Source organism: Papio anubis, chromosome 2 (assembly GCF_008728515.1).
Source record: "Papio anubis isolate 15944 chromosome 2, Panubis1.0, whole genome shotgun sequence".
Taxonomy (NCBI): domain Eukaryota; kingdom Metazoa; phylum Chordata; class Mammalia; order Primates; family Cercopithecidae; genus Papio; species Papio anubis.
Genome location: NC_044977.1, coordinates 157,957,818 through 157,974,049, shown reverse-complemented (window position 1 = coordinate 157,974,049; position 16,232 = coordinate 157,957,818). Strand labels below are relative to the sequence as shown.

The window sequence follows — 16,232 nt, the reverse complement described above, 5'->3', positions numbered from 1 at the left end:
ACTTTCGACCATGACTGTAAGTTTCCTGAGGCCTCCCCAGTGGTGCTTCCTGTATAGTCTGTGGAACTGTGAGTCAATTAAACCTGTTTCCTTTATAAAGTTGGACGTGGTGGCTCACACCTGTAATCCCAGCACTTTGGGAGGCTGAGGTGGGTGGATCACTTGAGGCTGGGAGTTTGAGACCAGCCTGCCCAACACAGTGAAACCCCATCTCTACTAAAAATACAAAAATTAGCCGGGTGTGGTGGTGGGTACCTGTAATTCCAGCTACTCGGGAGGCTGAGGCAAGAGAATTGCTTGAACCCAGCAGGCGGAGATTGCAGTGAGCCAAGATCATGCCACCACACTTCAGCCTGGGCAACAGAGCAAGACCCCGTCTCAGTATAAAAAAATAAAAATAAGAACAAATTACTCGGTCTGGGGTAGTTCTTTATAGCAATGTGCAAACAGATTAATATGCCTTTACAGATCTTGACGATGCTTAAATCTATTTTGCCAAGAACATAGTCTTTCTATACACTAAACTTTAATTTTTTAAATTTCTTCAAAGCATTTTAGAGGATTCCTCATACAAAAATCAGAAGCTCCCAGACCACCTCTATCTGCCTTCAGCACACGTGCCACTAGTACTTTCCTCTACTTAAGTAGATCCCAATGCCTCTAAGACTCAAGCCTCCTGCAAGTCTTCCTTCTCTCATCTGCATCATCAATTGGCTCTCTACTGGCAGTTACACTGGCATATAGTTATTTCTTCTTCTTCTTTTTTTGAGACAGGGTCTCAGTTTGTCACCCAGGCGGGAGTGCAGCGGCATGATCACTGCCCACTGCATCCTCTATCTCCTGGGCTCAAGCAATCCTCCTGCCTCTGCCTCCCAACTAGCTGGGACTACAGACGTGCACCACCATGCCCAGCTAATTTTTGTGTATTTTGTAAAGACAGGGTCTTGCCATGTTGCCCAGATTTGTCTTGAACTCTTGGGACTCAAGTGATCCTCCCGTCTTGGGCTCCCAAAGTGCTGGGATTATGGGCAAGCGCCACTGAGCCTGGCTATTTCTTCTACCTTAAAAAGAAAACAACATTCTTTTGACCCTACTTTGCCCCATAACTACAACTCCATTTTCTTGGCTCCCCTTTATGGCAAGACTCCTTCAAAAATCATTGTTTACATTCAATGTCTCCCATTCTTCTCATTTCTTTATGAACCCACACCAGCTTCCATCTCCATCATGCCACCAAAACCCTTAATGTTATGATGACACCATTGACCTCCATAATGCTAAATCCACTGGCCAATTTTCTATTCTCACCTTTCTTGATCTTTGAGCAGTACTGGACATAGTTAACCCCTCCTCCCTCTTTGAAATACTTGGCTTCTAAAATAATCTCTAGGCTTTCCTCCTCTCTTATAGCTCCTTCTCAGTCTCCTTTGCTGGTTCCTCCTCTAAAGGTGAGCACCTCAAGGTGTTCCTTAGAGCTCTTTTCTTCAGCTGGGCATGTTGATTCACACCTATAATCCCAACACTTTGGGAGGCCAAGGCAGGAGGATTGCTTGAGTCCAGGAATTTAAGGCCAGCCTGGGCAGTGTGGTATCCCCATATCTACAAAAAAATTAAAAATTAGCCAGGTATAGTGACATGCACCTGAAGTCCTAGTTGCTTTGGAGGCAGAGGTAGAAGTATTGCTTGAGTCCAGAGGTCAAGGCTGTAATGGGCTATGATCATGCCACTACACTCCAGCCTGGATGACACAGTGAGACCTTGTCTTAAACAAAACAAAACAAAACAAAAAAAACCCTCTTTCCTTTCTTCGCCTTCTCCTGTTCTCTTGGCATCTGTCCTCACATGGCTTTACATATTACCTACAAACTCAGAACCCTAAATTTTTATCTCCAGCCCAAACCATTCCTCAAACTTCCAGCTTTATTTGCAACTGCTTATTTAACAACTACTTGGATATCTAACAGGCATCTCCAACTTAATGTGTCTAACATGTGAACTCTTCATCTTTAGGCTCCAATCCCAACCTGTTCTGTTCAACTCAGTTGATTGGCAACTCCATTCTTCTCATCTCTCAGACCAAAAATTTGAAAAGAATCAAATTTTAAAACCTACCATGTATTGTAGAAAACTGATTTCAAATGATTGAGAATTCTTAACATCTAGACATCCTCGTAAAACTATTTGAGTTCAAAGATAAAAGGAAAGGCCAGGCGTTGTGGCTCATGCCTGTGATCCCAGCACTCTGGGAGGCCAAGGTGGACAGATCACTTGACATCAGGAGTTCAAGGTCAGTCTGGCCAACATGGCAAAACCCCGTCTCTACTAAAAATACAAAAACTCACCAGGCATGGTGGCGCATGCCTGTAATCCCAGCTACTCGGGAGGCTGAGGCAGGAGAATTGCTTGAACCCGGGAGGCAGAGGTTGCAGCGAGCCGAGATCGTGCCACTGCACTCCAGCCTGGGTGACAGAGCGAGACTGTGTCTTTAAAAAAAAAAAAAAAAAGATAAAAGAAAAATCCACATGACCTCCAGGCAAAAAGATGAAATAACTTACAAAGACAAGATAATTTAATTAGATTGGCATCAGATTTTTTTCAAAAACAACACACACAAAGCAAGGCAGTAGTGGAAGAGCATTTTCAGGAAACTCAAGAAAAAAAAAAGCAAACTAAGAATAGTACATCCAAACAATCTGTAGAAGAAACAAGGCCATAGTAAAAGTTATGAACATGCATAACTCAAGGAATACTGTACACAAGTGTATACACAGATTCCTGAGGAACCTACTAGAAAATGAACTTCATCATACCAAAGCTGACAGGAAAGCTTCAAAAAGAAGAGTACTATTTCATATATTTGATTATAGAGTTAAGACCAAAACAAAGGTGGGGTCTGTGGGTTGAAAAAATATATTTTCCCTCCTGACAAAGTAAAAAAATATGCAATGAAAAACAGAAGAGAGAAAAGGGGGAAACAGAATAAAATCTTCTATACAGGCAATTAGTGGGAGCCAAAAACATAATTGAAAACTGACAAATAATAAAGAATACCATTTAAGTAGGAAGAGGTATGCATCATCATGCCCAGCTAATTTTTCCAACTTTTTGTAGATGTGGGGTCTCACCATGTTGCCCAGGCTGGTGTCCAACTCCTGCCTCAAGTGATCCACCCCTGATCAGCCTCATAATGTGCTGGGATAACAGGCATGAGCCACTATGTCCAGCCATCCTTGTACTTATTTCTTTTTGAGACAGGGTCTTGCTCTGTCATTCAGGCTGGAGTACAGTGGTAGGATAGCTCACTACAGCCTCAAACTCCTGGGCTCAAGCCATCTTGCCACCTCAGCCTCCTGAGTACCTAGGACTACAGGTGCACTCCACCAAGCCCAGCCAATTAAAAAAAAAAAAAATTGTTAGAGATGGGGGTCTCACTATTTTGCCCAGGCTGGTCCAGAACTCCTGGTCTCAAGTGATGCTCCCACCTCAGCCTCCCAAAGTGCTGGGATTACAGATGCGAGCCACCATACCCAGCCCCTTGTACCATTTTTATTTTGCAACTTTTTGTAAGTTAGAAATTATTTTGAAGTAAAAAATGAAATAAACCGGCTTATAATAGCAAGTATCAGCAAAGATGAGGAACACTGGGTACACTCAACACACTACTGGTGGAAGCATAAACTCGTATAATCACTTTGGCAAAAAATCTGTCGTTCTCTACTGAAGCTGAAATAGAACCCAACAATTTCACTTCTAGGTATATACCACATAGTAATACACACACATAGACTCCAAGAGACACGCACAAGAATGCTCACAGTGAAATTATTTTGTAAGGGCAAAAAACCAGTAACCAACTAAATGCCCATCAACAGTACACTGGAAATGTAAATTCGGTATATCCATATAAAGGAATAAATAAATGAACTATATTTGCATGTAGCAAAACAGACACATCTAAATAAGGGTTAAAGAACAATTTTAAAAAAGCAGACTCAAAAAAATACATACTCTGATACCATATATTTAAAAGTCAAAAACAAGCATAACAAAACAATAGGGTTAGAAGTCAGGAGTATACTTTAGGGAGGAAGCAGTGATGGAGCCACAAGGAAGGGTTTACAGTGCTGACCATGGTCTCTATCTGAACGTGTATAGTGGCTTCCCAATGATTAACCCTGATATTTCATTAGTAGTATACTTATTGGACTGCTCTGATGTATATTAGTTAAAAATTAAGTTTAAACAAGAGGTGAATTTTTTGGTGGGGAGGGAAGGTGAGGCCTAAGAGATGGTCAATTTTGTGATTATTCCATAGGCCCTTTCATGTTTTGAGTAAATAATTCAATATACCATATTATATCAGTTTGAAGAACCACTGATTATAAGATGAAGCATTATTTATGTGCCATCAAAAAAGAAAGAAAAAGGAGAAAAAACACTGCTCAATATTATGACTCTAAACAATAAAATCTTTAAATGTGCTTTTTGTACTCACGCTATTCAGAACTATCAGCTTTCCACTGCAAAACTTTTATTGCAAAGTATCTACATAAGAATGGTCTCAATGACTGAAAATATTTCTACTGTTTTCTTGCCTACTAATATTATTACATTTGCTCTTCGGAGAGTCTGTGAGTTATGAGACTTCAGAGATCATCTGGATTTTATAGATGAGAATAATGAAGCCGAAAGAGGTTGACTTGCTTTTAAAAGGCAGTAGGAGACAAAGAAGAGACTTGATCCTACACCTCACAGTTCCCAAGACTGATTTTCCTTTATTTCTTTTTTTTTTTTTTTTTTTGTTTTTTTTTGAGACGGAGTCTTGCTCTGTCGCCCAGGCTGGAGTGCAGTGGCGCAATCTCGGCTCACTGCAAGCTCCGCCTCCCGGGTTCACGCCATTCTCCTGCCTCAGCCTCCCGAGTAGCTGGGACTACAAGCGCCCGCCACTGCGCCCGGCTAATTTTTTCTATTTTTAGTAGAGACGGGGTTTCACCATGGTCTCGATCTCCTGACCTTGTGATCCGCCCGCCTCGGCCTCCCAAAGTGCTGGGATTACAGGCGTGAGCCACCGCGCCCGGCTTTTCCTTTATTTCTTAAGGGATATGGACCTGAGTATTAATCACAGTACAAAATGTTACCTCAGAAGAGATTTCATGTGAAAACTTAGAATTTTGAGTTTAATAGTAAAGACTTTTTTTTTCATGTGGGTCACTGGAATTCTCATCAAAAATAAAGACATAAATTAGCTTGGGGAAAATTGTCCTGGATATCAGTTAATATTTATTTTCTGAATATGAATAATCTGTAAACTTTTTAGTAAGTCTGCTCCAAAACACACTAATAAAAATTATTAAAATATTGCTTCTAAATACCCTACAAGCAAAAATATCAACAGACAAATGAGTAAAATAATTCTGCAAAGGTTTGTAGATAAAGAAATCATAGACAACGGTTTGAACAGCCACTTAAGACGTCAAAAGCTACTAAAGAAATAGTGATGAAAATCAGCTTTGGAAAATAAAAGAAAATCATTTGGAAGATTTTATTAGCCCCTGATTTGCAAACAAATTTTTCAGAAAGGGAGCCATACTATATTGCTCAGGAGATCAAACTAAAACACAGACTTAACTCATGTCTTTACAGGAAACAATTCAAGTAAGGTGATACACACACATTTTCAGAAGGCAAATCGTGGCTGTACTCTGAGAACCAACATATAAAGTAGCAGTGTGTTTACATTTTATAGTTTATAAAGTGATTTCATCATTTGATCTTTATAATCTATGAATTTTCAGAGCAAATATTATCTTCTTTGTATGAAGAAACAAACTGAAGCTCAGGTATGTTAAATGATCGGCCTAGTCATACAGTTCAAGATTGATCTAGTGCTTGAACCCAGATGTCCTAATTTCACACCATATTTATCTATAGCTCTTACCTTAACCCTAAATGTATTTTGGGACTCAAAACATTCAAACGCAATAACAAAAATCTACTTGCCAATGTCTCTGGAAAATTTACTACTACACTTTAGAGGTGATGCTGAATTTGGTGCTTTAACTTTATAAACGGTAAAACTGTTAACTCTGGGACCACTGCCTATAAACCTTACCTTCACATCAAAGGAAGGCTTGAAGAGTTTGTCCTTGGACAGGAATTTTGATGGTGTATCCAGATGTAGTGAGGGCTCCTTCTGAAGTGGCTGTCCTACTGCTGGGGAGGCTGAAACCTGTCTGGCATGTTGTGAGACCACAGCACGGAAAGCTTTACTCTGAAAGCGATTCATATCTAAAGGTGTAATGACGGTTTTTCTGTGAGTTTGCAGGCGTGTGCCAGGATGCTCTGCAGTATCTGAATTTAGATTGATTCCATTTGTTATTTCTGTTTCCAAACTTCGTTCTAGAGATTTAAAATGAAAAGAAACAAATATGAGCCACTAATGCCCACTTTTTTCCAGTACACAAGAAGTAATGTTTTACATCTGTTTTATTTCCTTTCTTTCTTGCATAACTCTTGGGCTCAAGTGATCCATCTACCTTGTCATCCCAATCTAACTGTTAGTTTTCATGTCAATTCTCAGTACACTTTAAATGACAAAATTATATACCTACTTTCCAAGAAACAAACCAGATTATGCATTAAATATATGTTGAGTTTGACAAACACATTAACTGAAAAACTAAAAATAGATTTCCTGTTTCATCTTGCTATGTCTCAATAAGCCTATTTGCCAAAAATTGTATCAGTGAATGTCTTTCTAGTCAATGACAGGCTACAAAGAAAATCTGAATTACTCAGAGTTAACTACAGTAAAGTTTTGGAAAGCCCTTAATCAAATTTTAATACGACCTAAACATCACTTAGCCTCAGTCATAAAATTACCAGTCTGTCTGGCAAAATAAGTAATGACTCTGAGAGGTGTTCCCAAGCTGCTGATGTGCCCCTGAAGTTTGCCCAGGAATGCTATTATCTTACAAGAGAGGGTACTGTATTCTTCCACCTCTGCCTTCCACCTGTTTTCAACATTTAACAAAAAACCTTATTAGATAGCTACTCCATGCCAGGCCTAGTGTTAGACACGGGAAATACAGAATTCACAAGACATGCATGTTCACTGCCTTTCTGGAACTTATAATTTAGCAGGGAGACACAAAATAAACCACCATTATAACACCGAGTTAAGAGATGAAAGGGATGATACAGAGTGTCATGGTGAAACAAAACATTACACCAAGACAAAGGCCATACTTAGTGAGTCAAGAAAGGCTTCCCAAGACAGTGTGGCGATTCCTCAAGGATCTAGAACTAGAAATACCATTTGACTCAGTGATCCCATTACTGGGTATATAACCAAAGGATTATAAATCATGCTACTATAAAGACACAGGTACACGTATGTTTATTGTGGCACTATTCACAATAGCAAAGACTTGGAACCAACCCAAATGTCCATCAATGATAGACTGGATTTGGATTAAGAAAATGTGGCACATACACACCATGGAATACTATGCAGCCATATAAAAGGACGAATTCATGTCCTTTGTAAGGACATGGATGAAGCTGGAAACCATCATTCTGAGCAAACTATCACAAGGACAGAAAATCAAACACCGCGTGTTCACACTCATAGGTGGGAACTGAACAATGAGAACACTTGGACACAGGGCGGGAAACATCACACACCGGGGCTTGTTGTGGGGTACGGGGGTGGGGGAGAGATAGCATTAGGAGAAATACCTAATGTAAATGATGAATTAATGGGTGCAGCAAACCAACATGGCACATGTATATATGTAACAAACCCGCATGTTATGCACAAGCACCCTAGAACTTAAAGTATAATAATAATTTAAAAAAAAAAGAAAAAGAAAAAAAAAAGAAAGGCTTCCCAGTGAAAGTGGTATCTTAGCTGAGAACTGAAAGATAAGAAGGAAGAGCTGGCAACTGTGAGGTGGTCTACAGGAAACATGCAGAAGCCCAAAGATAAGAGGAGAGAGAGCACATTAATTACATGGTATGTTACTGTGAGCCATCGAAGGAATCAACAATAAATAGGAGCCAGGCTTACATCTTTAGACTTCAAACACTGAGACCCTCACTGCACCCAATGTGAAAAGCGAAAATCAATGACCTTTCCTAAACACAAGCATTGGCACGTTTATATCCCAGAAACCATCCAGTTGTAAATATATATAAAATAACAGAATAAAAGTATTAACCTTCTTCAGATGAATTTTCAATCAGAAAATGGCTTTCGTCTGCTCTCTTTCCCGTTCTAGCAGTCTCCAATAGCCAGGCTATAGTAACTGCAGGTAAATTCCACTTCTTTGCAGCTTCATATTTAGAGCCACCAGGTTCCTTCAATATAAGATGAGTACTGGCAAACATGCCTTTCTTTGCATTGGATTTGCGAACAAAGTATTCTTGAACACTGAAATTTATATTTAAAGAAGTGGAAATGGTCACATATACAATTCACCCGCAACACTTAAGAACAAAATTTCCAACACAACAGTGTGATTAGAGATCATGTAAGTATAAAAAAAAATACTGATTAAAAGTTGGTTTATTCTATCTGAAATTAAGCTAATCCCCTTACAAATGCTTACTCTAGGGTAAAAATGTATTGCTGTAACAAATTTTTTATAAAAACATAATTAGACGTATTGTTTTTAGACAATTAGACAATTGTGCATAATTAGACATGCAAAGAACCGACAGCAAAATTACCTCCTTTTGAGACAGGGTCTTGTCTTGGTATGTTGTCCAGACTGGAGTGCAGTGGCATAATCACAGCTCACTGCAACCTCCACTTCCCAGGCTCAAGCTATCCTCCCACCTCAGCCTCCCCGGTAGCTAGGACTACAGGTGTAGTTCCTAACCACCACATCTGGCTAATTTTTGTATTTTTTGTAGAGATGGGGTTTCACCATGTTGCCTAGCCTGGTCTCAAACTCCTGAGCTCAAGTGATCCACCTGCTTCAGCCTCCTAAAGTTGGGATTACAGGCGTGAACCACCTCACACAGCCAAAATTACCTCCTAAATTAGTTATCACCCCCACACTTTGTCCTTTCCTCCCAAAAGAAGGCAAGGAAGAAGTGACAGGAGCAAAGTGTATAAATAACACATTATTATTATTTTTTAACCTACTACAACTTTCCAAAGCATTTCTACATATTATCTCATTTGATCCTCTCAATATTTAAGTATCGATACGGGAAAAAATAGAGAGAAATTAAGTGCCTCAAGATCACAGGATATTACACACAGAGAATACAGGGCAGAAAAAGAAGTCTACGACTTGAGAGTGAACAGAATTCCGTGATTTCTTTTATGACTTCTGGGTTTTATGTTCCAGTTCCCAACTTTTCAGATTTTTAAATTTCCCATGTTTCCTGGCACTTTTTTTCTATGTTATGTGTTTATCCTAGTACTTTCATAACTTCATTTTTTATATTTAACCCACTAATCCATTCAGTACTTATTTAGATATGAGATATTGCTCCAGCTTTAATGAATCCTATTTATTGAATAAGCCATGTCTTCCTTAATAATTTGAAATGTCACTTTTATCGTAAATTCCTTTGTGTATTTGAGTCTCCTGCTACTCTTGCTGTCCCTGAATTAAACTTTCTGCTACACGCAACTACACTGTTATTTAGTGAAGTTTCACAAAATATATGTTTGTTTGTTTTCTGAGACAGGGTCTTGCTCTGTCCTCCAGGCTAGAGTACAGTGGCGCCATTGTGACTCACTGCAGCCTTGACCTCCCAAGCTCAAACAATACTCCCACCTCAGCCTCCCAAATAACTGAGACTACAGATTTATGCTACACTGCCTGGTTCATTTAAAAAAAATTTTTTTAAGACAGAGTCTTAGTATATTGCCCAGGCTGGTCTCGAACTTGGCCTCCTGCCACAGCCTCTCAAAGTGCTAGGATTACAGGCATGAGCCACCACACCTGGCCACAAAATGTATTTTAATAACTGTTAGGGCTAGTCCCAATTATTCTATTTCAGAATTTGCATGACTTTCCTGCTGAATGCAGCTTTAGTTGCATCCAGTGGCGTCTGTTGTCATGTATGTTATTATCTTCCACAATTTCGGTTTTAAAAGAATTTTTTTGTTTCATATAATTCAAACAGAAAACAGCAAAAAAGGAAATATACAGCTCAATGAATTATTATAAGGTGAAACCCTTAAGTCCACCACCCATGTCAGAAGACAGAATCTCGCTAACCACCCCAGAACCTCTCCAACATGCCATACAACCCCCGTTCCCTCCCTTCTTAATAGTAGCCACTATTTGGGCTTTTTTTTTGGAGACGGGGTTTCATTTTGTTGCCCTGGCTGAAGTATAGTTGTGTGATCATAGCTCACTGCAGCCCTGGTCTCCTGGGCTCAAGCAATCCTCCTGCCTTAGCCTCCCGAGTAGTTGGGACCATAAGCACATGCCACCATGCCTGGCTCATTTTTTTAAAATTATTTTTTAAATAGAGATGAAGTCTCACTATGTTGTCCAGGCTGGTCTTAAACTCCTGAGCTCAAGCAATCTTTTGGCCTCCCAAAGTGCTGGGATTACAGGTATGAGCCACTGTGCTCAGTCTATTTGGACACTTACAGTAATCACTTCTTTACTTTTCTATAATCAAATAATGGCATCTTTAAAGACTATATTTAGGCTTTTGCTTTTTCATGTCTTTTAGCTTATAGGTTCCTACCTTCTTTTCCATGCCCTTAATATACATTCGTTGAAGACACTAGATCATTTATGCCATAGAGTTGTACCAAAGTCTGGGTCTTGCTGATTATATCATTGTGGTGTAGTTTAACGTGTTATTCTGCTGTTTGCATTTCCTATAAATTGGGAATTGGATCTAGAAGCATCATCAGATTGAGGTTTGATTATTTTGGCAAGACTACTTCAAAGTGGTGGTGTATTCTTCATAAGAAGGCACATCATATCTTGTCCCTTTATTGTGTGATTAACTATTGATGTTCAATGCCTAGATTCTTTCATTCATTAGGGGTTACAATCTTATCATTCTTTGTTTGTTTGTTTGTTGAAACATCTTTAAAAATGGAAACTTTGCCATATCCACTATCATGTTACCCTGATGCAAACTGCACAGGAAATGCAGGTTAAATTACTTGATCCTTTCCTTTTGTCAGCTTTCAAAGTAATAGACTGGTTCCCTAGCATCTTTCAAAGATCATCAATTACCTTAGTTTATTTGGTGTCATTATGAAGTCACGACTTAAACACTATTTCATGTATTTGGATCCACTGCAGTTATTATCTCTTATGATACCTAAGTCTTCATCTTTGGACAATGGAGGTACTTTTTTTTTTAAGGTTAGTCAAGTGAAGCAGTGGGAGGGGAGAAGGAACTATATAACATCCATAAATATAATAAAGACACCCAACCAAATTCTAATTTGAATGCTCTCCAAGAAGTCAAAATAAATAAAAAGATACACCAACACAACAGGTGCATTAAAAAGATCACATACCTTGCTCCAAGGAGGTTTGCTAGGAATGTTAAAGACTCTTTTTCTGCTCCAGCACACTGGCTAAATGAAATAACACAATCCTCTAAAGGAGTCATTCCTGTCATTACTGGGACTGGTGTGAAGAGAGGATTCGACTTTGGATCAAACAAAGTCTGAAAGTCTATGCAAGTAACCTTTTAAAAACAAGAGAAACAGTAAAGCCAACCTGAAATAAGCAGCCAGTGGTTAACACTCATTCAGGCACACGAGCAATAATTCAGTTTTGATAAGAAGTTTTACTTTAATACAAACCTGTGTATGCTCATTCTCAATACATTTCATATCATAACGTTAAAATATACATATACATACACACATATGCATACATCGACTGATTACATTAGGCTATTACAATCAGTAAGATCTATCATTGGAGTTATTGAATGTTGCTTTACATTTCATTCCTTCCAATGTATTACACTATTTTTCTCATAATTCTTGGAACGTTAAAAAAAAAAAAAATCAACAGTGAAATTACCCGTGATGCTTCGGTTGTAAGAAAACAGGACAAACAGTATGAGATGACCCTATAGTGACCTCCTAAGAAGGAATGTTGCTGCTGTGGCCTCTGGGAAAGAGTAACCTCTACCGTATCAGGATTAGGCCCAAGAAACTTGCACATTTAACTTTAGAATTTCCCTTGCTAAAAGTAAAATCAAGAGTGTTCAAATCCAAACACCGATTTACTGTAACTGAACTGCCTAAGAAACAGACATTAACCTTCTTGGCACTCAGATAATCTTCAATACTTTATTGCAACCACTACAGTGTTGTCTTACCAGCCACGTGTTTGTAACAACTTCTCCCACAGTGGCTTCTACTTCACACCCCAGCAGAGGAACCACAGCATAATCGGCAACAGTTCTGCTCAGAAGGGACATGATTTTCCCAGCATTTTCTTTTATGATGTTTGCAATGTTAGATTCATTTTCATTACTAAAACCCAAAACAAGGAAACTCTTTTGGCTAAATAAGCCTTCTTCAGTAATTGTAGAAACATCAGGGACGCAATGACTGACAGAAGACTGGTTTTCTTCTTGCAAAGAAACGTGAGTAGAATCATTCAAGGGCTCAGCACGAGTAGAATCATTAAAGGGCCTAACTTCAGACTTCTCGGCTTCAGATGTCTTAGCCTCCACTGAAAGAGAAAAGTACATGTTTTCTAACCAACAATTTACCCTATAAAGTTCATTTCTAGCAAGGATTTTAATGTAACATGGAATCTGAGAATTTTGACCATACTTATAAAACTAAAGCTTATGTGTGTAATAAAGGGATATGGATTCACTCCGTCTTCGGGGTTACCAAGAGTCCATTAGGAAGGACAAGAGCAATCATGTTAGTCCTAGGTATTCCTAGTATAATAGACACTTGAATTCGTTTAAAATTATATAGCTCCTACAGGACTGTCTTAGTTCCAAAACTGGTTTAGATGATTCACCATAAAACTAACAAAATACCATTAAGAAAAAAAATTAACAAGTCTAAATGGTGTAACTGTCAAGCCCTTAACATGGAACATGTTAATATGGAAATGACTATAAGGAAGTGGCTGGCAAATCCTAAAATATTTATTGTCTACTCCTTTAGAGAAAAAGTTTACCCTGCCACGTGATTCCAACAAGACTGGAAGCTATTCAAGAATCACTCTTTCATTTATATAAGCACTGTGACTAACTGCTTTACATGCATGTAATGCTCACATAATGCTAACTGTGAGGCTGATACTATCAGCACATCCCTTCTGTCCAAAAGGAGTCTCAGGCTTGAAAAGGTTATGTAACTTGCCTAAGGTCACACAGTTAAGTGGCAGAAATGAGATACGAACCAAAGTCTGTCTGACTCCAGAGTTCATAACACCAGGTTATAGTGCCACCTTCGTACTTCTATCCTCATCTCCAAGAGACACTAGCATTTTCATTTTTAAGTAAATTGTAATATATATTAGGAACTTGTAAATTAAGTACATTGCAATATATATTAGGAACTTATGACTCCTACTAAACATAGGTATTAAAATTGTTCTTATTCACACTAAGGAAGCATAGTTTTGTCTACAGAGTTTACTGATCAGTAAGTCAGGAGAGATGGGTTCTAGTTTTATAGCCTCTTTGACCCTTGGTTTCATAATACAAGGAATAAAAGACAATAGTATACTTACAATTTATAGATATACTCATGAGAATGAATATGCTTAGATGGAATTAAAGGTGACGCAATACTATAAAACATTCCGGAAAGTTCTTTTAATGGTTTTGTTAAAATGTAAACAGTTTGTTTTATAAGTGAAACCCTTTTTATTTTTTGCAAGTACAATTATTTTGCAGTCACATCTAGGAGAAAAAAAAACTTTGTTCGATGTCTACATGTTGTTGGTAAGATGGGAAGGAGGAAGAAATTCCGTAGAATTTTAGACTACTACTATAAAAACAAAGTAGAAATACTAAGTTCTTAATAAACCATCAGTAAAACTCTGAAGTTAAGAGACTCATAACAAACTAACATGTTTTACAGCAGTTCTTTCCATTTATTTTAGCAGTAGGATCTCTTTTCAAACAGATCGCATCCAAAAGCCTAAGAGATACTACATAACAAACCTATTATTCAAAAAGCTCCCCTAGGGCCGGGCGCGGTGGCTCAGGCCTGTAATCCCAGCACTTCAGGAGGCCGAGACAGAAGGATCACAAGGTCAGGAGTTTGAGACCAGCCTGGCAAACATGGTGAAACCCCATCTCTACTAAAAATACAAAAATCAGCTGAGCATGGTGGCGTGTGCTTGTAATCCCAGCTACTTGGGAGGCTGAGGCAGGAGAATCGCTTGAATCCAGGAGGTGGAGGTTGCAGTGAGCCACGACCATGCCACTGCACTCCAGCCTGGTGATACAGCGAGACTCCATCTCAAAAAAAAAAAAAACTCCCTTAAATCGAAAGCAATTCTAAGAATTAATTATAAAATATTTTACTATAGATTTTCTCAGATGCTTGGTGATCCACTGAGATTTACTATCACTTAATCCTTACAAAGTCAGTAAACCACTAGCAGCCTTAGAAAGGAAGGTTTAAGAAACTAATCACCTGCCCTACACCAAGTACCCTCGTCTGAAGGATAGTATATAAAATCGCTGGCTGCGGTGGTGGCTCACGCCTGTAATCCCAACACTCTGGGAGGCTAAGACAGGAGGATCACATGAGGCCAGGAGTTTGAGACCAGCCTGGCCAACATGGTGAAACCCTATCTCTACTAAAAATACAAAAATTAGCTGGGCGTGGTGGTGCACACCTGTACTCCCAACTACTAAGGAGGCTGAGGGAAAAGAATTGCTTGAACCCGGGAGGAGGAGGTTGCAGTGAGCCGAGATTGTAACACTATACTCCATCTTCAGTGATGGAGTGAGACCGTCTCCAAAAAAAAAAAAAAAATCGCTTTCAGTTAATTTGTGGCTTCTTTATACCAGAGCATCCTGGAAAATTTGGATGATCTCCTGATGTGATACAATACTAAAGCATAAGTAAATGGTTTGAGAAAAGTCAATTTTGTAGTACAGAACAGTGTAAATAAAAAAGGAATGCTAGGAATTCCCTCTCAAGAAATATGGTGGGCTAGCATCTTTGAAACCCTCTCACTAAAAACACTTCAAAATATAGGATAAAATATTAAAATCCAGACCACTAAAGTGGTTACTAAATCTAGAACATTAAGTAGTTACTAAAGCTAATGGTTAGTCAAAATCTATTAAATATTTGTGCAGTAACCCAGACCCTTGGGATGTAAAGGTATCACACAAGAGACAGGAGCCAGTCCTTTGGATTCATAAAAATTAGAGGTAAAGCAGAGTATCGCCTGAGAGAACAAACCCAGAACCCATGAAGAGACATACCTTTAGTAAACAGACCAAAACCAACCAACCAACCAACCAAGCAACCAACAACAAATCTGCCCTGCAAAGGAAAAGGTCAAGAACACTGGCTTTGGGTCAAGTGGAAAAAATATCTCTTGAGAATTTGTTCATCAGAGGCTGGTCCTCAAAGTAGGTTTGGGTATAAATTCATACTAGCTGGATGGTCTAAGAAACCTCCAGCCAATACACCAACTTATAGGTGTACTGAGTTTGTAAACTCCTAGGCACCTAGACCCAAACATGAACCTTTTCTGGGGTAACAAATCCCTACCCCAAGTTTCTTAGAATTCCTAGAGTCCTAGTAAGTACAAGTTCACAATAAAAATCACAAAACACGAGAAAACCAGGCACCATAAATAACCAACAGAACAATTCACAGATGTTTTAATAGGTTTAATGTGTTTTAAGAAATAAAGAACAAAAAATACAAATACAAAATGACAGACTTGGCTGGGTGTGGTGGCTCACACCTGTAATCCCAGCACTTTGGGAGGCTGAGGTGGGAGGACTACTTGAGCCCACGAGTTCAAGACCAGCCTGGGTAACACAGTAGCACCCCATCTCTATTTTTAAAAGTAAAAAAATAAATGACAGACTATTTAAAAAGCTAAAACTTCTAGGAATTGAAAAATTAATTATTAAAACAGAAAATTTAATAGATGAGTAAAACAGATTAGGCAATAACTGAAGAGATGATTCGTGATCTGGAAAATTAAGTGACCCATATACAAAGCAAATGGGAGTTAAGAAAATATAGAGAATGGGGGAGAGGCAAT

General features: G+C 38.7%; 1 protein-coding gene across 3 annotated transcripts in view; it reads right to left on the bottom strand.

Moving 5' to 3' along the window:
* Window positions 1-16,232, bottom strand: part of TOPBP1 (DNA topoisomerase II binding protein 1) — a 64,745-nt gene that overhangs the window by 33,756 nt on the left and 14,757 nt on the right. For all 3 annotated transcript variants that reach the window (XR_004182286.1, XM_003895100.4, XM_009201697.3), the window contains exons 11-14: window positions 12,337-12,695; window positions 11,519-11,691; window positions 8,223-8,434; window positions 6,113-6,399 (exon numbers count right to left, since the gene is read on the bottom strand). Coding sequence is in view for 2 of the 3 variants with exons in the window: in XM_003895100.4 (XP_003895149.2) it covers window positions 6,113-6,399; window positions 8,223-8,434; window positions 11,519-11,691; window positions 12,337-12,695 (1,031 nt within the window). In the remaining variant the exon portion in view is untranslated. The remainder of the gene's footprint in view (window positions 1-6,112; window positions 6,400-8,222; window positions 8,435-11,518; window positions 11,692-12,336; window positions 12,696-16,232) is intronic.